We start from the raw sequence: 25,079 nt of genomic DNA, 5'->3' as shown, positions 1-25,079 counted from the left end.
CTGTCAGTTCGTCCAGTGTTGCGATCCTGCTGTCCGTGTATACGTCTCTCCCTGTCAGTGTCCCTCCCTCCTGCCTCCACCTTTTGAAGGTGGCGTCAGTCAGTGCTGGTGTGAACCTATGGTTGTTGCAGATGGGAGCTTTGTCCGACATTTTGGTCAGGCCAAATTGCTGCCGCAGTTGGTTCCAGGATTGGAGGGTGGCTGTCACCACTGGGCTGCTGGAGTGTTTTTTGGGTGGGGATGGGAGTGCTGCCGTGGCGAGGGCCCGGAGGGAGGTCCCCATGCAGAAGGCCTCCTCCGCACGCACCCACTCGGCTTCTGGCTCCTGGATCCATCCCATTACTCGCTCGGCTGTTGCCGCCCAGTGGTAGAATTGTAGGTTTGGGAGGGCTAGCCCCCCACTGGATTTTGTTTTTTGTAGGACCTTCTTTGGGATCCTAGCATTTTTACCCCCCCCCCCCCCCCATACGAACGCCATGATTAGTTTGTCCAGCGCTTTGAAAAAGGCCTTGGGGATGTAGATCGGAATGGATCTAAACAGGAAGAGGAACCTGGGCAGTACGTTCATTTTGATCGTCTGGACTCCCCCCGCGAGAGAGCGGGAGTGTGTTCCATCTATGCAGGTCCTTTTTAACTTCCTCCGTCAGGCTGGTGAGGTTCCATTTGTGGATCCCTTTCCAGTCATGGGCTATTTGGATCCCCAGATAGCGGAATTTGTGTCGGGCTTGTTTGAACGGCAGCCCCTTTAGTGCTGCCCCCGCCCCCCTCCCCCCTTGCTGGTGTACTGGGAAGATCTCGCTTTTGCTCATGTTGAGTTTGTAGCCCGAGAAGGCTCCAAACTCTTTCAGAAGCGCAATGATTCCGTCCATGCTGCTCTGTGGGTCCGAGATGTAGAGGAGCAGGCTATCTGCATAGAGTGAGACTCTGTGCTCTCTGCCTCCCCTTCGGATCCCCCTCCAATTTTTTGCTGCCCTGAGCGCGATTGCTAGCGGTTCGATCGCTAGTGCGAACAGCAGCGGGGCCAGTGGGCATCCTTGTCTGGTGCCCCTGTGCAGCTGGAAATATTGGGAGTTGGTATTGTTGGTCCGTACGCTCGCCATGGGAGCGTTGTATAGGAGCTTTACCCAAGAGGTGAACCCTGTTCCGAGCCCGAATCGCTCCAGTACCTCTATGAGGTATTTCCATTCCACTCCGTCGAAGGCCTTTTCTGTGTCCAGGGAGACGATCACCTCTTGTGTTCTCTCCCCGGAGGGGGTCATTTTCACGTTCAGCAGGCGCCTGATGTTCGAGGTAAGCTGTCTACCTTTGACGAAGCCCGTCTGGTCCTCTGTGACCACCTCAGGTACACAGTCTTCCAGCCTTTTGGCTAGGATTTTGGGCAGTATTTTGGCGTCTGCGTTCAGCAGAGATATGGGTCTGTATGACCCACATTCCGTTGGGTCTTTGTCTTTCTTAGGTATCAGTGAGATTGAGGCCTGTGCTAATGTGGGTGGCAGCGTGCCCCTAGCTAGTGAGTCTGTGAACATCTCCCGCAGGTGCGGGGCCAGCGCTGTCGCAAATTCTTTGTAGAAGTCTGCCAGAAATCCGTCCGGTCCCGGCGCCTTCCCGTCTGCTTGGAACTAATGCTGTCCATGATCTCTCCCAGTGCTAGTGGTGCTTCCAGGCCCCGTTTTCTGCCCTCCCCCATGACTGGTATGTCCAGTCCATCAAGGAACCGGTCCATCCCTGCCTTGCCCCTTGGGGGCTCTGAGGTGTACAGCTCTTGGTAGAAGGCCTTGAAGGTTTTGTTAATCTTCTCTGGTTCTGTTTCCAACGTGCCTCCGGTACCTCTGATTTGCGCAATTTCTCTGGTGGCTGCCTGCTTTCTCAGCTGGTGTGCTAAAAGGCGGCTGGCTTTGTCTCCGTGTTCGTACGGGGTCCCGTGCGCCTTGCAGATTTGGTGCACTGCTTTCCTGGGGGAGAGCAGGTCAAAGTTCCTTTGTAGTTCTTTCCTCTCCGCCAGGAGCTCTATGGTCGGGGCCTCGGAGTATTTACGGTCTACCTCCAGTATGGAGTCGACCAGCTTCTGCCTAGCCGCCCTTTCCTCCCTATCTCTTTGCGCTTTGAGGGCGATGATTTCCCCTCTTAGTACGGCCTTTAGCGCTTCCCAGAACTGGAGAATTCTTTCTCCCCCGGGTGGGCGAACCTCCAGGGGTCCACTGCTCCCATCTGCTCCATAAAGTGACTGAGTTCCCTTGCCATGCTTGAGGTTTTCCCCGTTTTGGGATTTGATCTGTCCGTCTTTGGGTCCTGTACACAGTTGAAGTCCCCCCCCCCCCATGATTAGTCGATTCGTCGCTATGTCCGGGATTTCTGCCATGGTCTTTTTGATGAAACGCGTGTCATAAGAACATAAGAACATAAGAACTAGGAGCAGGAGTAGGCCATCTGGCCCCTCGAGCCTGCTCCGCCATTCAATTAGATCATGGCTGATCTTTTGTGGACTCAGCTCCACTTTCCGGCCCGAACACCATAACCCTTAATCCCCTTATTCTTCAAAAAACTATCTATCTTTACCTTAAAAACATGTAATGAAGGAGCCTCAACTGCTTCACTGGGCAAGGAATTCCATAGATTCACAACCCTTTGGGTGAAGAAGTTCCTCCTAAACTCAGTCCTAAATCTACTTCCCCTTATTTTGAGGCTATGCCCCCTAGTTCTGCTGTCACCCGCAAGTGGAAACAACCTGCCCGCATCTATCCTATCTATTCCCTTCATAATTTTAAATGTTTCTATAAGATCCCCCCTCATCCTTCTAAATTCCAACGAGTACAGTCCCAGTCTACTCAACCTCTCCTCATAATCCAACCCCTTCAGCTCTGGGATTAACCTAGTGAATCTCCTCTGCACACCCTCCAGTGCCAGTACGTCCTTTCTCAAGTAAGGAGACCAAAACTGAACACAATACTCCAGGTGTGGCCGCACTAACACCTTATACAGTTGCAACATAACCTCCCTAGTCTTAAACTCCATCCCTCTAGCAATGAAGGACAAAATTCCATTTGCCTTCTTAATCACCTGTTGCACTTGTAAACCAACCTTCTGTGACTCATGCACTAGCACACCCAAGTCTCTCTGAACAGCGGCATGCTTTAATATTTTATCGTTTAAATAATAATCCCGTTTGCTGTTATTCCTACCAAAATGGATAACCTCACATTTGTCAACATTGTATTCCATCTGCCAGACCCGAGCCCATTCACTTAACCTATCCAAATTCCTCTGCAGACTTCCAGTATCCTCTGCACTTTTCGCTTTACCACTCATCTTAGTGTCATCTGCAAACTTGGACACATTGCCCTTGGTCCCCAACTCCAAATCATCTTTGTAAATTGTGAACAATTGTGGGCCCAACACGGATCCCTGAGGGACACCACTAGCTACTGATTGCCAACCAGAGAAACACCCATTTATCCCAACTCTTTGCTTTCTATTAATTAACCAATCCTCTATCCATGCTACTACTTTACCCTTAATGCCATGCATCTTTATCTTATGCAGCAACCTTTTGTGTGGCACCTTGTCAAAGGCTTTCTGGAAATCGGCTCCCCGTTATCTACTGCACTGGTAATGTCCTCAAAAAATTCCACTAAATTAGTTAGGCATGACCTGCCTTTAACGAACCCATGCTGCGTCTGCCCAATGGGACAATTTCTATCCAGATGCCTCGCAATTTCTTCCTTGATGATAGATTCCAGCATCTTCCCTATTACCGAAGTTAAACTCACTGGCCTATAATTTCCTGCTTTCTGCCTACCTCCTTTTTTAAACAGTGGCGTCACGTTTGCTAATTTCCAATCCACCGGGACCACCCCAGAGTCTAGTGAATTTCGGTAAATTATCACTAGTGCATCTGCAATTTCCCTAGCCATCTCTTTTAGCACTCTGGGATGCATTCCATCAGGGCCAGGAGACTTGTCTACCTTTAGCCCCATTAGCTTGCCCATCACTCCCTCCTTAGTGATAACAATCCTCTCAAGGTCCTCACCTGTCATAGCCTCATTTCTATCAGTCGCTGGCATGTCGTCCCAGTTGGGCGCGTATATGTTGACTAGAACTACCGGTGCCCCATCCAGGGCCCCGCTGACCATGACATACCGCCCCCCCCGGTCTGTAACCGTCTTTTTCGCCCTAAACATCGTCCTCTTGCCGATCAGGATCGCCAGCCCCCTGGCCCTTGTCCCATAGCAGGAATGGTAGGTTTGTCCCACCCAGCCCTTTCTTACCCGCAGTTGGTCCTGCTCCCTCAGGTGCATCTCTTGGAGGAAGACTATGTCGGCCCTCATATTTCTGAGGTGGGTGAGGACTCTGGATCTCTTCACTGGGCCGTTAAGTCCCCTTACGTTTCAGGTGATTATCCTGGTGGGGGGCTTCTGCCCCCTCGCTCCTGTGGGATTAACCATACTTATCTGGTGGACGCGCCCCTGCCCTCCAGGGTTTCCCTTTGTTAGGGGGCCGTCCAGGATGGCCGCTGTCGCTGCTCTCCCCATGCGGTTGGGTCTCTGCGCTCCGGGGTTTCCCCTTGTCCCGGGGGCACCCGATATCGCCGACCACTGTGTGACCACCACACGGGTAGTCCCCTGCACTCTGGGGTCTCCCTTCGCCCAGAGACCGTACTGGATGGGTGCTTGCAGCGGTTCCTTGTTTCGAGCCCTTGGTTGTGGCACTTTGTAGCCCTGTCCCTTTTCTAGCCTCTTTTGTCCCTCCTTCCCTGCATCCCCCCTCCACCGGTCTCTCGCACCCTGTGTCCCCCCCCCCTCCCCCCACCTCCCCCCCCCCACCCCCCCCCACCCCCCCCACCCCCCCGGTCTCTCTCTTTTCCCTCCTCCCCGGTATACCCCTCCTTTGCCCCTCTATCTCCTAGTCCTGTCCCCGTTTGCTCTCCCGACTCTGTTGGGTGGTCCCCCCCATCCCCTGCCTGGCGCCTTCCCCCCTGTTGGGGGTGCGCTGCAGCACTGCTTTGTTGCGTGCCCCCAGCGCTAGCTTTCCTGCTAGCGCAGTGGCTCCCCTCTCGGGGGTTACTGTCTCGCTTCTCCCCTGCCTGGCCTCTACAGTTTTCTGCCCGCTCTTCCCCCATCCTACCCTGCACCCCTCTTGCCTGCTCTCCCTTCTCCATTGCTCTCGTTCCCTCGTGCTGGGGCCTGGTCTCCCACCTGGAGCAGTCCCTCTGGCAGTGGTTTGTTATTTGTTCTGGGTGTTCTTGCCGGGGCAGGGGGGGGGGGGGGGGGCTGAAATTGCCTCGCCCCTCCCCAACCCCCCCCCCCCCCCCCCGTCGGCGTGTCGTTGCCCCTGGCCAGGGGCCGCTCGTCCCTACCCTCGCTGGTTGTTTTCCAGCCCGTGCTCCTCAACGAACCTATTTGCCTCAGCGGGGGCTGTAAAGAAGAATTCCCTGTTTTGGTATGTGACCCAGAGTTTCGCTGGGTACAGCATACCAAAACGCACTCTGCTCCTGTGGAGAGCTGCTTTCACTCTGTTGAACTCAGCCCATCTCCTAGTTATATCTGCCCCAAGACCCTCATAGATTCGAATGGCGTGCCCTTCCCATTTGCAAGCTCTATTTTCCTTGGCCCAGCGCAGGATTGACTCCCTATCCCGGTACCGGTGCAGTTTAGCTATGACTGCTCTCGGGTGTTCCCCTGCCCTGGGCTTCGGGCGCAGCGACCGATGTGCTCTGTCTATTTCCGGTGGGTTGGGGAAAGTTTCCCTCCCCACTAAGTTGCACAGCATCTCAGCCACGTATGCTGTGGGGTTTCTACCCTCGCTCCCCTCTGGCAGACCCACTATCCTGACATTTTGCCTTCTCGAGCGGTTTTCCTGGTTGTCTACTCTGCCCTTCAGGCTCCCCTGTGTTGCACCAAGTCTCGTCACCTCCCTCTCCAGGGCCATGACCCGGTCGCTCAAGTCAGTCGCTGCTTTCTCCAGCTCCTTAATGGTCGCCTCCTGGGCTTCCAGTTTCTCCCCTTGGGTATCCAATTTCTCCTCTAGTCTGGTGAGGGCCTGCTGCACCCCTGACATGGCCCTGGCTGCCTGCACTGTGGCCTCTATGTCTGCCTTTGCCTCTGCCTTGAGTACCTGCAGATGCTCCCTCAGCACCTCGGTAAAGGCTGCCTTCCAGTTCCAGCTCTCCCCTGGCCACGGGGGGGAGTGCACCTGTCGGTCCAGCTCTTTCTGATGCGGCGATACTTCCGTTCCGCCGCTTCGTGAGCTGATTCGCTCGCCTGAGTTCGCTCGCCCATTGCCACGTCTGCCTCTGGTGCCCCTTCGCCCTCTGCTCTGGCTCCCTTCTGGCATTTTTTCCTCCCCCTTCCCTTTCTTCTTTTCTTCTTCCCTTGTTTTTCTTTCCCCCCCTTTTCCACACCCTATCTTTATTTTTTGTCTCTTCCCTTTTTCTTCCCTCCTCCCTCCTTTCCTTTGCTACTTTATTTTTCCCCCTTTTATACAACTCCTCTTAGGTGGGCTTGTTTTGGATGGGAAAAGAGAGTGCAAAAAGAGAGAAAAAAATATATATATGTATTAACTCCTCCCCTCTCGTTAACAGTTTTCTTTTGAGTTTTGTTTTTGTAAAAGATCTTTTCTTTTTCTTCCTTTCCCCTCACTCACCCAGGGTAGAGAGAGAGAGAGAAGCTTCTGCTTCAGAGTCTCTTTGCTCTTGCCTCGTGGTGGTCGCTGCCGGTTGCGGGGGAGGGGTGTTTTGGGTCGGTCCCCGCTGCTGTCGCCGCTGCTCCATCCGGGTCGCCGCTCGTCGCACCCCGCGCTCTCCAGGTTGGGGGGTGGGGGGGGGGTGGTTAGGTCGCTTCTCCGTTTCCTCCTCTCTGCAGGCTGGGCCCCGCTTCCGACCCGGCCGCTGCCGCTCCACTCCTGGCCTGCGCTCTGGTGCCGCTGGGGATAGGGGGGGCGGGGGGGGGGGGGGGGGGGGGACCTGCCGCTCCCTCTGTCACCGCCGCTGCTGTTGTCGCCGCCACCGAGGATCCTCTGCCAGCCGTTTCGTTGGTGGGTGGGGGGGGGGGTCCCTTCCCTGCCCTGTCTTGCTCTCCCCGCTGCGGAGATAAAGGCCCCGACCTCTTCACTCTGCGGGAGCCCCTTTCAACGCGACCGCTCCGCTCGCTGCCCGGAAGTCGAATCTGATGGAAAGGAAAGTTAAATGGGCAAAGTAGGTGCAACCTTACAGTTGACTGGCAAGGACCGGTACCAGGCATATCCAACAAGGGCATGCTTAACTGGGATTGGTCAAGGATATGGAATATAACCTCTCACAGTTCATGGGGACAGACATCCCCAATCCCCTGGATGACATTAGCTGATGATTTTATCACCTATAATGGAACCAATTTCATATGCGGCACTAAAGCATATCCGTGGCTCCCCATTGATTGGACAGGATCCTGCTTTTTGAGATATGTTGTACCTCAAATGCGTCAACTATCCACCCTTAAGCACTCCCCCTCACGAGCAAAAAGAACAATTTCTAAAACGGAACGGGCAAGGCATGAACAAACTGATCTACATGGCCTCAGCATTGGAACATCTGGCGAACGCAACGGCAGCAGAAGCCAGGAAAACTGGACAGGCACTGGCCGAGGTCTCAGCTGATCTAGTGGTTGTCCGGACCATGGCATTACAAAATCGACTGGCTTTGGATTATCTGTTAGCCTTGCAGGGAGGAACGTGCGCTATCATAGGTCACGAGTGCTGTACTTATACTCCAGATGGCTCTGAAATTATCACTGACCTGGCCGACCATATTAAGAGTCAGGCTGCTCAAATTCAAGAGATTGGCAGTGAATTCCATGACCATAACCCACCGAGTTGGCTAGGGTGGTTGGGACACGGATTATTTGACTGGACCTTTAAAGCCTTCATTCTACTACTACTAATGCTACTAGTGATAGGATTGCTTGGTTGCTTGTGTAAATGCATTTTCAATTGAGTCATGGATATACCTATTTAAGTAGTTGTCATGATATGACAAAAGGAGGGAATGTGATATGGTACGAATTAAGTAACGGCATGATGGGAAAACTGGTCAATGGGAAGACCGGTCAAAACGTTTGATACAATGTAAGAAAAGCTGCCCTAACCATTTCAGACTAAGACTGATAAGGCCAAATCTGCATAACTTGAAGTCTGAATAAGATCAGAGAAGGTCAAGCCATTCCAAAATACTGGACCTCGGCAACTCCTGATAAAACTAACTCGTCATAACCCAGGGCCGTAGGAATAAAGCAAGATAAGTTCAGATAGAAATAAATCTCCTCCGAACTTTCAATGTTCCCTCCAAGGACAAGATAATGGCATGAGTGATACAACAAAAAATGTTTTATGACATTGCTTCCGTTTCTATTTCCGATCGAATTCCTGACTAAACTGTTGTCACGCAATCTTGATAATGACAATGAATAAATATTGAGCTGATTCTCTGTGAAAGCGCAAACTTGAGAAGGAATCAGCAGTTTTGCTGACTGCTCTCTGACTTCAAGTTTTAGCCACAAACTGCAGTTTGTTCGTAAATAAAGTCTTGTTATGTTTTCTTAACGAGCGTTGTTGAATCTTTCTACCACAGTCAAGAAGCGGGAAAAATATTGACTTTAACACCTCCCTCTCACAAACCCTGTCTGATCGTCACCTATCAGCTTCGGGAGACAGTCCTCCAGCCTACCCGGCAGTACCTTCGCCAATACTTTTGCGTCCACGTTTAAGAGTGATATGGGCCTATACAACCCACACTCCGTCGGATCCTTATCTTTTTTAAGCAACAGGGAAATCGATGCCTGCCCCAAAGTTTATGGTCACACCCCCTTCCCTATTGCCTCCTCAAATATCCCCATAATCCAGGGTACCAGCTTCTCCTTGAATTTTTTAGAATATTCCACCGGAAACCCATCCGGCCCTGCCACCTTCCCTGACTGCATCCTCCCAATCGCATCTTTTATCTCCTGCTCCACTATTGCTCCTTCTAATGTAGCCCTGTCCCCCTCCCCTAACCTCACGTACTCCAGCCCATCTAGAAATTCCTGCATCTCCCAGTCTCCCCCAGGTGGCTCTGACCTGTACAACCTCTCCTGGAATTCCTCAAAGACCTTGTTAATCTGATCCAGAGCCACCACCAACTTCCCTACCCTGTCCCGCACCTGAACAATTCCCTTGCCCCTGCCTCCCTTCGAAGCTGACCTGCTAACATAACCCGCCTTCTCTCCATGCTCGTAAACTTCCCCCCTTTGCTCGCTTCAGTTGGCGCACCGTCTTCAGGTAGATAGTCGGTCAAAGATCGCCTATAATTCCTTCCTCTTTTCCAACTTCGCTTGGTCCCCATCTTCTACATAACTCCTATCTACCTCCAGCACCTCATATATTACCCTCTGTCGCTCCAAACTCTCCTCTTTGTCCACCCTAGCCTGAAACAATATCACCTCACCCCTCACCACCACCTTTAGAGCCTCCCAGACAACTGCTTCGACACTTCACCCATACAGTTGAAACCTACATATTCCTCAATTACTTTTTCAATTTTGTTTTACAGAACCCTCAGTCCCCCAACAGTCCCATATTTAATTTCCACACCGGCCTCTGTACTACCCCCTTCTCCAGTACCATATCCACCCAATGCGGAGCATGATCTGATATTCCAATTGCCGAATACTCCGACCCCTTAACCCCAGCCAGCAAAGCCTTCCCCACCACCAAAAACACGATCCGCGAGTATACCTTATGGACCGCCGAGGAAAACGAGTACTCCCGTTCCCTCAGGTGCAGAAACCTCCAAGGGTCCACCCCTCCCATTTCCACCATTAGTCCAGCCAACGCCGGACCAGTGAGCGCAGCCGTGACCTGTCTAACCTTGGCTCCTGCAGCAAGGTCCAGTCCCACCCCACAACCAGTTTATGTGTTTCCAAGTCGGGGATAGCCCCACACACCTTCCTTGTGAAGAGAGGAAAGGGAAAAGAGAGAGAGAGTTTGAACTTCATAAAATGTCTATGAAACATGGAAATCAGTTAAAATTGGCAGATGCAAAGGGAATCATACAGTTGGGTGAGATTGATGAGGATAGTGAGACAGAGCGTCATAGTCGAAGACGTGGTGGGATCTGTTTAAATATGTCCAAGCATTGCCAAGGTTTGATGAGAAGGAGGTAGAAGTCTTTTTCATTTCATTTGAGAAAGTAGCTAAACAAATGAAATGGCCACAGGACATGTGGGTGTTACTGATTCAAACAAAGCTGGTAGGTAGGGCTAGTGAAGTGTTTGAACCACTACCGGAGGAGGTATGTCAAACTTATGAGGAGGTGAAAAAAATCCATCTTAGGTGCATATGAGCTAGCGCCTGAAGCTGACAGACAAAGGTTTAGAAATTTAAGGAAAGAATTTGGTCAAACATACATGGAGTTTGAAAGGCTCAGAGTAATTTTGAGAGGTGGATAAGGGCTTTGAAAATAGACCAAATGTATGAAGCTCTCAGAGAAATTACACTTTTGGAGGAGTTTAAAAATTCAATTCCTGATGTAGTGAGAACTCATGTAGAAGAGCAGAGGGTTAAAACTGCGAGATTAGCAGCGGAATTGGCAGATGATTATGAATTAGTTCATAACTCAGGGCTTGATTTCCGACATCGGTTTCAGCCAGTGAGGGATAGAAACTGGGGACATGAGAAATAATCAAGTGGTAAAGGTAAAGGTGATCCGATGGGAGATAATAAAGAGAGTGTACCTCAGATTAAAAAAGAAATCCAGGAGGGTGGAAAAGAGATGAAAAATTTCAAATGTTTTCACTGTAATAAACTAGGCCATGTGAAGTCGCAGTGTTGGTGGTTGAAGAAAAGCACTGGGAAGGCTGATGTTGGAAAACAGGATAAGACAGTGGGATTTGTTAGAATGGTAAAGGAAAGCCCAAGGGAAGCGAAGGACATGCAAATAATTGTGCAGCCTGTTCAAGAAGTAATTGATAAGAAGGTGCCAGATGCCTTCAAAGAATTTATTTGTGTGGGTAAAGTTTACTCGTGTGTATCAGGAGGAGCAGGTAAAGAAGTCACAATTTTGAGATGTACAGGAGCTAGTCAATCTTTAATGGTAAGAGATGAGGAATTATGTAGTTTGGGAAGAATGTTGCCAGAAAAAGTGGTAATATGTGGAATTCAGGGTCAGAGGAGTAGCACTTTATTATATAAGGTAAGGTTGGAAAGTCCAATGAAGAGTGGTGAAGTGGTAGTAGGAGTGGTGAAGTGGTAGTAGGAGTAATAGAGAAACTATCTTGTCCAAGGATACAGTTTATCTTGGGTAATGATAGAACTGGATCACAGGAGGGAGTGATGCCTACTGTGGTTGATAAGCCAGTGGAAAATCAGACAACTGAAGTTTTGAAGGACGAATATCCTGGGAATTTTCTGGATTGTGTAGTAACGTCGCAAAGTCACAGGTTAAGACAAGAGGAGAAATCAAAGAGTGAAGATGAAGTGGAAGTGCATTTATCAGAAACTATTTTTGATCAAATTATTGATAAAGAACAAGAACAGGTAGAGGAACATTTTTAGTTCAGGAAAATTGGCGGAGTTACAACAGAAAGAAGTAAAAATAAAACGGATATATCAGAAAGCATATATTGAAGAGGAATCTGAGAGTATACCAGAGTGTTATTACCATAAAAGTGATGTCTTCATGAGAAAATGGAGACCTGTATATATGCAGGCGGATGAAAAGCGGGCAGAAGTTCATGAAGTAGTATTGCTGGTAGGGTAAAGAAAGGAGGTGTTGTGAGTTGCACATGAGGTACCAGTGGGAGGTCATTTGGGGATAAAGAAAACTCAAGCTAAAATCCAGAAACATTTTTATTGGCCGGGACTACATAAAGATGTAGTTAAATTTTGTCAATCATGACACACATGTCAAATGATAAGGAAACCTCAAGCAGTGATAAAACCAGCGGCCTTAAAACCCATTCCAGCATTTGAGGAACCTTTTACAAGGGTCCTAATTGATTGTGTAGGACCGCTTCCTAAAACAAAAAGTGGGAATCAATATCTTTTGACTGTAATGGATGTGTCTACTAGGTTTCCAAAGGCCATTCCAAAATTTAATATTGCAGCTAAAAAGACTGTGGAGGAGGTGGCATCAGACATTAAATACAATGTTGAGGGCTTATTGTCAAGATTATCCAGAGGATTGGGATAAAGGAATTCCATTCGTACTGTTTGCAATTAGGGATGCACCTAATGAGTCAACCAAATTTAGTCCTTTTGAATCAAATTTTGGTCATGAGGTAAGAGGACCACTTAAATTGATTTTTAAAAAATTGGTGGGTGAGAAATCGGAAATTACACTATTGGATTAGGTGTCAAATTTTGGGGAACGATTAAATAGAGCTGGTGAATTGGCTGGACAACATTTGAAATTTGCACAAAATGTGATGAAACAGGTCGCAGACAAGAAATCCAAAGTTCGTAGTATTGCCAGTGGAGATAAAGTTTTAATGTTGTTACCAGTGGTAGGGGAGCCTTTAAAAGCTAGGTTTTGTGGATCGTATCAGATTGAAAGGAAATTAAGTGAGGTGAATTATGTGGTAAGAACACCAGATAGAAGGAAGACTTACCAAGTGTGACATGTGAATATGCTTAAAAGGTATTTTGAAAGGGAAGGAGAGAAAAAGGAAGTTTGAATGATTCTAACTCAAAGTGACGAACCAAATCCAGATGACTGTGAATTTGACATACCTCAAATTAAACTGGAAAATGAGAATGTTCTTAAAAATTGGGATGAATTGTTAAGTTACCTTCCAGAGGAAAAACGGACTGACCTGAAAGAGTTATTGATATCACATGGGCAAGTTTGTAGAGATAAATTGGGAAGTACTAAAATGGCTATACATGATGTAGATGTGGGAAATGCTGTTCCTATCAAACAACATCCATATAGACTTAATCCTTTAAAATTGGCACAGGTTAACAAAGAGGTTGAGAGTGTGCTTTAAAATGGCATAATTGAAGTGGGTTGCAGCCAATGGAACTCACCCATAGTGATGGTACCTAAACCAGTCGGTACCCAACGGTTGTGTGTGGACTATAGAAAGGTGAATGCAGTTACAAGAATGAACTCTTACCCTATCCCACATTTGGAGGATAGCATTGAGAAAGTGGGACAATCCGCTTTTATTTCCAAATTGGATTTACTTAAAGGTACCTTTATCCGAAAGGGTGAAGGAGATTTCAACTTTTGTGACTCCAGATGGGATAAACCAATTCAAAGTTATGCCATTTGGCATGAAAAACGCCCCAGCCACATTTCAACGGTTAACTAATACAGTTGTTTCAGGATTACTCAATTGTGCGGTATATATCAACGATCTGGTGGTTTTCAGCCAGACATGGAAAGAACATTTAAATCATCTTATGGTGTTATTCGATCGACTTCAGGGGGCGGGTTTGGTGATAAACCTAGCCAGAAGTGAATTTGGAAAAGCCCAAGTCACTTTCCTTGGCCATACAATCAGACAGGGTCGATTGGTACCACAGAATGTGAAAACGGAAGTTATTGGGGAGTTTCCAATACCCTCGACATGACAGGAAATAATACGATTTCTTGGTATGAGTGGATTTTACCGGACATTTTTCCCAAATGTTAGCAGTGTGGTCGCTCCACTGACGGACTTGCTCAAGAAGCGTAACAAATTCCAGTGGACAGCGGAGTATCAACAGGAATTTGGCGGCCTGAAGGTGGTGTTAACCACTGTTCCTGTGTTAGTCATCCCAAATTATACCAAACCATTCAAAGTGGCTGTTGATGCGAGTGATGGGGGCATAGTTGCGGTGCTTCTACAAGACGATGACAGAGGGATAGAGCGGCCTGTTGGTTATTTTCATAGAAATTGAATTCTCACCAGAAAAAGTATTCGACGATTGAGAAGGAGACTTTGAGTTTGGTGCTGGCTTTGCAACATTTTCACATTTATGTGACCAGCAATCCATCTGCCACCATTATATATACTGATCATAATCCGTTAACGCTTTTGGAGCGATTCCAGAATAACAATGCGAGGCTGTTTCGCTGGAGTTTATTGTGACAGCCATTTCATTTTAAAATAGCCCATGCGGCAGGTCAGGAAAACGTGATAGCCGATGCTTTGTCACAAATGTGATGGAACAGAAGGATTTCGGTTGGAGGAAGAAGAACGGGAAAAAAAAGGACTATATTATTATACCTGTTTGCGAGTGTTGTTTTTTTTTGAACCGGTGAAGTGATTTTACTGTGTGCATTTCTTAATTGATGGTGCAAAGGTGAAAAATGAAACCATCTTGAAGTTGATGGTTTATTTATTTTTCTTGGGGGGGGGGGGGGGAGGTGTCATGTGACTGTCATGTGTCATGTGAGAGTACCTTGAGGAAATGGATGTTTAAGCAATGTACCTTCATATTACTGAAGTGATGTCAGAGAGTGGGGGGAGCTGAGCTCACTTCTTTTTTAGTTTCAGTTTGAGAACGCAGTTGGGAGTGTCTGTTTTTTTTTGCTGTGAGCTGCAGGAAGAAACACAGAGCTGGTCTGTTGATTTCTGCCATACAAATGTATTAAATGTAACCTAATGTGCTCCTATTTTGAAGGTTTGACTTCTTTTGGATGTTTAAAGGAACAGTTTGAAGGATTATTTAGTGTTGTAGTCTTTTGGGGTTATCTTTGAAGTAATGGGTGTTAAGATATTCAATGTATGTTTTAAAACGTTAACTTGAGTTCATAGAACAAACATTGTTTTGTTTTAAAAACCACTTGTCCATTTCTGCTGCATCACACCTGGAGAGTACGCCGTGTGCTTCCCACACCACAATCTATTAAAAGTTGTGGGTCGGTTGAACTCCATTAAACACTTTGGGGTTCTGTAAACCCGGACCCATAAAATATTTTAGACTTATCTCAATGTAAACATACACTGTTCATAGTTTGTCGTGGAGTTTTATAAATCTGCTAACGGTCCTTTTTATCTGTCAACAGATTGTCTCCTTGAAAATAAAAAAATATGGAATTCCAAAAGGATGTCTAAATATCTTATACATTTCTTAAAAGAGTAACAGGCTCAGACTCACAACAGTTTCTTGGTTATCTTGCAATTTTGTAGTTTCACTTAATCTTATTGACAGTCTGTTTTAAAAGTCGATTCATGTTTATTTAATATTGGTTTGGGTGTCAATCATTTTAACATGTGTTCTGTCAGCAGGTCATTCTGAGAGTGATTTCATTCAGTTATCTCTGAGGTGTCAAGAGTTTTTAAATATATAGTTGAATAGAAAGTTACTATTGAGAATGTCTATTCTATTTAATTTTTGTGTCTCAAGAAGTTATATGGTTGGACAGAAAGTTACTTAATTGGTTCTATTCTGTAATCTTGTATATGACCTCTTTGGTCCGGCTATAGGTACAGTTAAAATTAAGTAATAAAGGGGTTTATGATCTGTCAAATCAAGGATTCTTTAACTTAGGCTCTTTGTATGTTCGCGGCAAATACGTTAGTCTAAGGTCTTTTTCCAAGTGTCTAATGGATTCTAGAAAGATAATTGCAGTGATTTTACTCTACTTGGGTTAAACACACTGCATTAATTTTAAATTCCTGATTCTTATAAATTTCTTTATTTTAATCTGCATTAATCCTGCGGTCAGTTTGATATTCACCACACTATTATTCGGTTACACTACAATTGACTCTATACCAATGGATTGCACTGCATTCAATCTACACTATTGGATTACACTGCATTGAATTTACATTATTGGATTACACTGTATTGGATTACACTGCAATTGACTCCATACTATTGGATTACACTGCAATTGACTGTATAATATTGAATTACAGTGCAGTTGACTCTATACTATTTGATTACACTCTGATGGAACCATTAATTCACCAGACACGTGTTTCCGATGTGAATCTAGGCTTTAATCGACTTACTTCAAAGCCAGCCTGTTACCTGTCGATGAACTCGTAGTGACCCAGGCTGACTCTGGACATGGGTACTTATACAGCTGCACTAGGGGGAGGAGTCGTGGGCGGAACCAAAGGTGGAGCCCAGTACAAGTCCCGAAGTGCTCCCAGCGCTACTCCCCCTAGTCGTAGGACAGCGCTACTGCGCTTACAAGTGTGAATTAACAAATATATTAACATATAATACATTCACCACATTCACCTCCTTCAAAAAAATCAAGTCCGGCAGGGGTGGTGGTCTAGTCTATAAAGTTAGTCTGTCCGGCGGTTGAATTGTCTGCTGAGATCTGCGGAGCACCGGGGCTGCAGCCTCTTGCGGTGGCTGGGGTACGATGGGGGACTCCAGGGTTGTATCCGAGCTTCATACTCTCCTGGTTCGACCGGGGACTGGGGGCGCTGGCCGGCACGGGGACGCGGAACTGGTGGAGCGAGCTCGTGGGCTCGGGAGCGCAAGGGGGCGGCAGCGTGGGGTGTAGGCTGAGAGATCCTTCTGTGGAGGTAGGGGGGACGCTGGATCCGGCAGGTGCCAGATCCCGGAGGGATACAGTGTCCTGATGGTCGTCAGGGAACTCGACAAATGCGTACTGGGGGTTGGAGTGGAGCACGCGCACTTTCTGAACAAGGGGGTCGGTTTTGTGCGCCCTGATGTGTTTCCTCAGAAGTACGGGTCCCGATGTCCTCAGCCATGCCGGAAGTGAGACCCCCGTGGTAGTGCCCCTGGAGAAAATGAAGAGCCTCTCGTGAGGGGTCTGGTTGGTCGCCGTAGACAAAAGGGACCTAATAGCGTGAGGCGCGTCTGGGAGGACTTCCTACCACTGGGAGACTTGGAGCTTTCTAGACCGGAGGGTCAGTAGGACGGCCTTCCAGACTGTCGCGTTCTCCCTTTCCACCTGCCCATTCCCCCTGGGGTTGTAGCTGGTAGTCCTGCTCGAGGCAATGCCCTTTTTGAGCAGGTACTGACGCAGCTCGTCGCTCATGCAGGACGAACCCCGGTCGCTGTGTACGTAGCTGGGGAAACCAAACAGGGTGAAGATGCTATGCAGGGCCCTAATAACTGTGTGGGAGGTCATGTCGGGGCATGGGATAGCGAATGGAAAACGGGAGAACTCGTCTACGATGTTTAAGAAGTAAACGTTCTTGTTAGTTGAGGGGAGTGGCCCTTTGAAATTAATCACGAGGCGTTCAAAGGGCCTAGAAGCCTTGGCCAGGTGGGCCTGTCTGGTCTATAGAAGTGCGATTTGCACTCCGCACAGATCGGGCAGTCCCTGGTGACCGCTTTTACCTCCTCGTTGGAGAAAGGCCGGTTTCGGGCCCTAATGTAGTGGGCGAGCCGGGTGACCCCCGAGTGGCAGAGGTCATTGTGGATGCTTTTTAATCGGTCAATCTGCGCACTGGCACATGTCCCACGGGATAGGGCATACGGAGGCTCGAGAAAAATGCAACTGGTCTCCCTGCCTGATTTAACGTGGCTGCAAGAGCTATCTCTGAGGCGTCGCTCTCTACCTGAAATGGGGTGAAATCATCCACCGCCCGCATGGTCGCTTTGGCGATGTCCTCCTTGATGCCGTCGAAGGCCTGGCGTGCCTCGGCTGACAGGGGAAATCGTGTGGTCCTAAATAGTGGGCGGGCTTAGTCCGCATATTGAGCGACCCACTGGGCGTAGTAGGAAAAAAATCCCAAGCACCGTTTGAGGGCCTTGGGACAATGAGGGGGAAGGAGTTTCTAAGAGCATATAAGAGCATATCAATTCACCAGACACGGGTTTCCGATGTGAATCTAGGCTTTAATCGACTTACTTCAGAGCCAGCCTGTTACCTGTCGATGAACTCGTAGTGTTCCAGGCTGACTCTGGACACGGGTACTTATACAGCTGCACTAGGGGGAGGAGTCGTGGGCGGAATCAAGGGTGGAGCCCAGTACAAGTTCCTAAGTGCTCCCAGCGCTACTCCCCCTAATGGTAGGACAGCGCTACTGCGCTTACAACAACAATGTGAATTAACATATATATATTAACATATATTACATTCACCACACACTCCAATTAACCTTACACTGTTGGATTACACTGCGATTAGCTCTATACTATGGATTACATTGCAATTAACTTTGCACTATTGGATTACACTGCGATTAGCTCTACATGTATTAGAATTATTCTGCCCATTGACACTATATTATTGGATTACACTGATTAGCTCTGTACTATTGGATTGCACTGCAATTGACTATAATATTGGATGTGACTGAGACTGCAATTGACTATACTATTTGATTATACTGCAATTAACATTATACTGTTGGGTTTACACTGCGATTAGGTCTATTCTATGGATTATACTGCAATTAACCTCTATACAATTGAATTATTCTACAATTGTCACCACACCCATTGGATTACACTGGAATTGACTATATATTATTGTATTACATTGCAATTAACTCTATACTATTGGATTACACTGCAATTAACTCAATACTATTGAATTAACCCTTGAACCTAACCTTCACACCTTTGGACACTACGGGGCAATTTAGCATAGCCAATCCACCTAACCTGCACATCTTTGAACTATGGTAGAACACCAGAGGACAGGGTGGAGAATGTGTAAACTCCACACAGCCAGTTACACAATGCTGGAATTTAACCCTGGTCACTGGCGCTGTGAGGTAGCAGTCCACCCATTGTGCCACCATGCCACCCCTGATACAAATGCAGATAAATGTATAATACAATGATTATTTACGATTGTTTCACGGTCTTTTTGGCAGGGTTGTAGTTTATTAGATGATCTGATGTTTTAGTTGAAGTGAAGGTCTTGAAAAGCAACAAACTATCGGTTCACAGTGAGGCTTCTTGCAGTTGAATTTCTAGCAGCTTGGTTCCAGGTGAACCTGTAGTTGGAGCAGGTTTAGGGGGCGCGGGAGAGGGGGTGGAGTCCTTTTTCCACTTTCAAGATTTTGCTGTTTACTACCTCATCTGATCAGGTGAAATGCAGTTCGTTCAAAGGCGTTCTAATGGAACACCATCTCTGCAGTACAGATTCTTGCTGTTATTTTAAAAGGAGATAAAATGGCATTCTTAGCATGTGATTTATACAAGTTCAGTGACCTTTTTCCAAAAACAGTTAGGGTCTTGATTACACATCCTGTGGTTGTCATTTGTCATTTGATGTACCCAACCAACATTTCGATGAGTGAAATGATCATAATGTAATCCAAGGTTGATGACATTCATTTAACACAGAGTTTTGATGTTTCTTTTTTCAATCATAGAACAGAAATACAAGTCTGCTGGAATGTTTGGTTCTTTTGTTGCTGGTCAATCCATAAACAAAGGGACATGTGAAATTGCTGCAATTCTTAAACTTAGCCCCATTTCTTCCAGACACTTGAGCACAGAAAATAACGTGGTGCCTCAATACAGCAGCCCAACAGCTAAATATTGGAATGCTGTTCTTTGAGTGAGAGTTAAACTGAGATCTGTTAATTTCTTCATCTAGATATAAATATCACAGAAGAGTAAAAGAGTTTCTAGTAATGACCTGGGCAACATGTTTCATTCATTAACATTAGTATAATGGCAGCACGGTAGACACACGGGGCGAGCACTGTGGCTTCACAGCATGAGGGTCCCAGGTTCGATTCCCGCTGGGTCACTGTCTGTGCGGAGTCTGCACGTTCTCCCGTGTGTGCATGGGTTTCCTCCAGGTGCTCCGGTTTCCTCCCACAGTCCAAAGATGTGGAGGTTAGGTGGATTGGCCATGCTAAATTGCCCTTAGTGTCCAAAACGGTTAGGAGGGGTTATTGGGTTATGGGGATAGGGTGGAAGTGAGGGCTTAAGTGGGTCAATGCAGACTCGATGGGCCGAATGGCCTCCTTCTGTATGTTCTATGTATCTATGTATAACAAAAATAATTAACAGATTACTCATCTCAGTTGTTTTGTGGAATCTTGCTCTGCACAAATTGGTTGCCATGGTAATCTACAATACAACGATACAATTTCTTCTTCAAATATTATTCATTAGCTGTGGACCGACTTACATTGTTTGGTGGATACAGAAGATATCAACACAAGGTTCTTTTTCTTTCTTGGCTTTTTTATTTATTATAGTTCAATGTCTGGATGTTTAACTGTCGACCATTTTAGTGAGACCCAAATGCAACCTGCACCACTCTCTTTGCATTCTCTGTAAGATCATTCAGTGCATCTTTCAGAAGATTGCTAATTGTATGAAATGATGATACTGCTCCAATGATGAGCCCAATGATTGGGACGCAACTGAACACGTTCTTAAATGCCACATAGAAGGAAGAAGTGGCTTCCACCATCATTCCTTCCACAGTTTGTTCATTTATTTCACCCATAAATGGAGATTTCGCCACGGCTTTCAGATCTCCCACAGGTTTTCCTACTGTGTCGGCCATTCTTTGAAGAGAGGCATCATCCAGACCCAGATGATTACGGAAATATTTTATTGCATATGTCAGTATCTTGACATCACAAGAAAATGACAAACCAGGAACTGGCACTGCTCCCACTGTTCCAGAAATTATGGCAAATATCCAGATTAGAGCCATGAGATGGACACTTTTCTTCTCTATAATCTCTATTGTTGTGTTTTGAAGCGACAGAAAGAAAACGTGTTTCTTTAGATCATCAAGACCATCTTCGAGGGTTTCCTTTAATGCAGGAAAATCATACTTATTCAGTTTAAAGTTTGATATGAGGAAAACAGCAGCTGATGAAATCCCTGCCTTTGCCAAATTCCCCACACAGTCATCCCTGATCTTGCCCAGTTCTTCATCTGTGTTAAACTCTTCATCTTCCATTTCAAGAGCATGGAGATCATTATCAATTTTAGATCGAACAAAGTAGAAATTCTTCCCCAGTTCTTTCATCGCTTTGGCAAGTTTAGCATCATTTTCTCTGAATCGACAGTCTGAGATAATGATGAAGAAATCATATTTATTCAAGTTCATTTCCTGAAGATACACACCGGCTGGGAAGTTTGTTGTCCCTATTCCTGGCAGGTCCCAGAAGCAAACAGTCGGCATGTTGGGATGTGGGTACGGGGTTGGTTTCATTGTGGTTTCTGTAGTACCAGTTTTAGCTGCTCCCTTATCCTTTCTCCGGAGTCCTCTCATAGTATTGATGAAGCTGGATTTCCCTGCACCTGACTCCCCTGTCACTGCAATGTGAAGCTCTGTATTCTGCAGCTCCTTTAACTTATTCCGTATCAGAGACACAACAGCCTCCAGCCCACCCACTTCATAAGTGGACTTTAAGTTATTGAGCTCTTCCTGAGTGAAGAATTGAGGGTATGAAGACTGAGCCATTGGATCTCTGTGGAAGAGAATTAATATTTAAAACACAATTTCCACAATCTGTGTCTGCCTTTATTCACAGATTCAAGGAAGTTACAATCTATATTTACTGATTTCAAACAGAAATTACAGTGACTGAAACAATTCACTCACAGCTACTTAAAGACTTATTGAGCTGAAAAACAAGGGCAGTTGACACAATGTAACATTGATGATCTCTATCCCCACCTTTTATTTGCATTTTCCGTAATTCTGGGGCAAGTATTCTAAAGGACCTACTGATGTTTGAATAACTTATTGTAATGAACTCCAATTGGTTTTATTGGTTGGCCAATTGGAGTATGAGCTCCCTCAATGGTAGCTCATTGAGGGGGGCCCATATAATCACCTGTGTAGGCTTTGTGAGCCAGTCTTAAGTTGACTGGACTGCTAGCAGCACTGTTTGTAGCTGCTCCTGTAATATCGTTATTGTAAATAAATATTGGTGTGGTGACGGAACTCCTGCCTCCCGTGGATTACTACAGTGGTGACGAGGTAAACTACGAATTTTGCGGAGACCAGCTGCCGCACTCGGAGGGTAAGCCTTGCCATTTTAAAAATGCCGTTTTTTGGGAGGTTAGAGGCATTCGACCCGGCTATTGAGGACTGGTCCAGTATGTGGAGAGAATGTGTTACTTCTTCCGGGCAAATGATATACTGACGGACGAAAGGAGACGGCTTATCCTGCTGTTGGTGTGCGGACCCTCCGCTTTCGCCATTATACGTAGTCTGACTTATCCCGATGCGCCGGACACGAAAACTTTCCAAGAAGTAACGGAATTGGTGAAAGAGCACTACGACCCAAAACCACCCCTCATTTTGCATAGGTACAGATTCTACACAGCGAAGCGGGAAGACAGGGAGTCAGTCACAAATTTCTTGACCCACCTGAGAAGGCTGGCGGAAAAATGTGAGTTCGGCCTGACGCTAAAAGAAATGCTTCGGGACCGGTTAGTGTGTGGTATAAACGACCTCACAATACAGAAACGCCTGTTGGCGGAAACGGAGCTAGACTGCAGGCAGGCGTTACAGCTCGCACTGTCCCTAGAAAAGGCAGCAAGTGGGGCGCAGGAACTACAGGGCACGCCAATGGAGGTAGATACATGTGAGAGGGACTACCACAATGGGTCCTGCTACCAGATAGCCTCTCTCAGGAAAAACATGAGGAATAGAGGGAAAAAGGAAAACCCCAGAACTGCCCCCAAGTCTGCCAGGACTAACTAGAGACAGAGGGAAGTACCGGCTGAGGCTCCCCCAACAGAGAAGGACCATTTCTGGCACGAGACAGAGTGGGGTAACAACGACAGAAACCCTAGAAGGAGGTGGCAAAAGAGGAATAGCAGGTGGGGATGCAGGGAAGTACACAACCTAGACGCCCCATCCTCCTCCGAAGGGGAACAATTATAAAATATTACAACGAAGAAAGCAGAGCCCATTAGGATTACCCCACGGGTGAACGGGCGGCTGACAATAATGGAAATAAACATGGGTGCGGCCGTATCAGTAATGGGAGTGGCAGCATTTAGAAAAATCAAAGATGGACTCCAGCCACTAACCCTAACAAAAACATCGACGAAACTTGAAACCTACACGGGGGAACCCCTGGAAGTTCTAGGCACCACTCATGTACCTGTGGAATGTGAGAAACAATTGCTCAGATTACCGTTGACGATAGTAGAGGGCTCTGGACCGAGCTTAATTGGACGGAACTGGCTGAAAGACCTAAAATTAGATTGGATGAAGATTTTCCAGAGTGGAAGCGGGCAGTTGAATGGAGTACTCCAAAAATACCCGGAGGTCTTCCAGGAAGGTTTGGGGGAAATCATAGGCGCCAAAGCAACTTTGCACGTGGACCCAGAAGCCCTTTTGAAATTTTGTAAGGCCAGGCCGGTACCTTTTGCATTAAGGAAGAAAGTAGATGACGAAATAGAAAGGTTACGGCGCGAGCATTATCAGACTAGTACAGTTCTCAGAATGGGCAGCGCCGGTGGTACCAATTTTGAAGCCAGACGGCTCAATACGTCTCTGTGGAGATTTCAAACAGACAGTAAACAAATACGCACTGCTGGACAAATACCCAATCCCGAAAATTGACGACCTATATGCCAAATTGGCAGGTGGGATTTTGTTCACTAAACTAGACATGAGCCACGCCTACCTGCAGTTAAAGCTGGACAAGGGCTCCCAGAAGTTCGCTACGATCAACACCCTGAAGGGCCTTTTTCGTTATACTAGGCTACCTTTAGGAGTGTCATCAGCCTGCGCTTTATTCCAGCGTACGATGGAAAATATTCTGCAGGGACTACCGCAGGTGCCGATTTATTTGGACGATGTCTTAATCACGGGTAGGACAAACAGGGAACACTTAAGGAAACTGGAGGAAGTGCTCAGGCGTTTCGCAAAGGCAGGCATACGGCTAAAAAGGGAAAAATGTGTTTTTCTGGCCGCACAAGTGACGTAACTGGGATATAAAGTAGACAAGTCAGGCTTACATCCATTAGAAGACAGAGTAAGGGCAATAAAAGAAGCCCCAGCTCCCACCACGGTCCAGGAGTTACGATCATTTCTAGGGTCGGTAACCTATTATGGAAAATTTATTGAAAATAGGGCATCCATCCTAGAACCCCTCCACCAGCTACTAAAAAAGGGGCAAGAATGGAAATGGTCCACCCGCCAAAACCGAGCATTTAGGGACATTAAGGAACAACTGTCATCAGAAAATGTCCTAGAGCATTATGACCCAAGGAAGGAATTGGTGGTCACTTGTGATGCAGCCCCCTACGGGGTAGGAGCCGTCTTAGCCCATAGAGGCAGGAATGGGGAAGAAAGGCCAATAGCCTACGCTTTGAGGATCTTGGCGATGGCTGAGAGGAAGTACGCCCAAATCGAGAAGGAAGGACTGGCGGTGATATTCGCAGTAAAAAAATTTCACCGGTATCTGTACGGGCGGAAAGTCACCATCGTGACAACCTCCCTCTAACCAAAACAAAACCCACAGTCATTGGGAAGCGGGAGCAGGGGCCTGTCGTAAAGGTGAGTAAGTGCTTTAAATTTGCTTACCTTTCAGCGGGAGCAGGGTTTGAGGGAATATCAGGTAAGCTCTTCCTTTCTTTTTCTTGTTTTTTTTAATCTAGAGGTGATATCAGGGAAGGCAGTACAATGCTCCTCCTGTAGAATGTTTGAGGGTGAGGGACGCCATCAGTGTCCCTGCTGATTTCATCTGTGGGAAGTGCACCCAACTCCAGCTCCTCAAAAACTGTGTTAGGGAACTGGAGCTGGAGCTGGGTGAACTTCTGATCATTCGGGAGGCAGAGGGGGTCATAGATAGGAGCTTCAGGGAGGTAGTTACGCCAAAGAATAAAGATAGATGGGTGACGGTGAGAGGGGCTGGGGGTAAGCAGTCAGTACAGGGAACCCCTGTGGTTGTTCCCCTTAGTAACACATATACCGCTTTGGATACTGTTGGGGGGGACGACGTACCAGGGGTCAGCCATGGGGTACAGGTCTCTGGCATAGAGTCTGTCCCTGTTGCTCAGAAGGGAAGGGGGGAAAGGAGTAGGACATTAGTCATTGGAGACTCCATAGTTAGGGGGATAGATAGGAGATTCTGTGGGAACGAGAGAGACTCGCGGTTGGTGGGTTGCCTCCCAGGTGCCAGGGTCCGCGATGTCTCAGATCGTGTTTTCGGGATCCTTAAGGGGGAGGGGGAGCAGTCCCAAATCAT

The 25,079-nt window shown here is 47.1% G+C and overlaps 1 protein-coding gene across 1 annotated transcript in view; it reads right to left on the bottom strand.

The window, feature by feature from the left end:
* LOC119951486 overlaps positions 1 to 21,332 on the bottom strand; it is a 62,925-nt gene extending 41,593 nt beyond the window's left edge. The window contains exon 1 of the mRNA XM_038774697.1: positions 20,138 to 21,332. Within this exon, the coding sequence (XP_038630625.1) occupies positions 20,138 to 21,328 (1,191 nt within the window). The 5' untranslated portion in view covers positions 21,329 to 21,332. The remainder of the gene's footprint in view (positions 1 to 20,137) is intronic.
* Positions 21,333 to 25,079: the final 3,747 nt, after the last annotated feature.

Source organism: Scyliorhinus canicula, chromosome 17 (genome assembly GCF_902713615.1).
Source record: "Scyliorhinus canicula chromosome 17, sScyCan1.1, whole genome shotgun sequence".
In the NCBI taxonomy this organism is placed as follows: Eukaryota; Metazoa; Chordata; class Chondrichthyes; order Carcharhiniformes; family Scyliorhinidae; genus Scyliorhinus; species Scyliorhinus canicula.
Note: the sequence above shows the minus strand (reverse complement) of the source record. Positions and strands in the feature narration are given on the sequence as shown.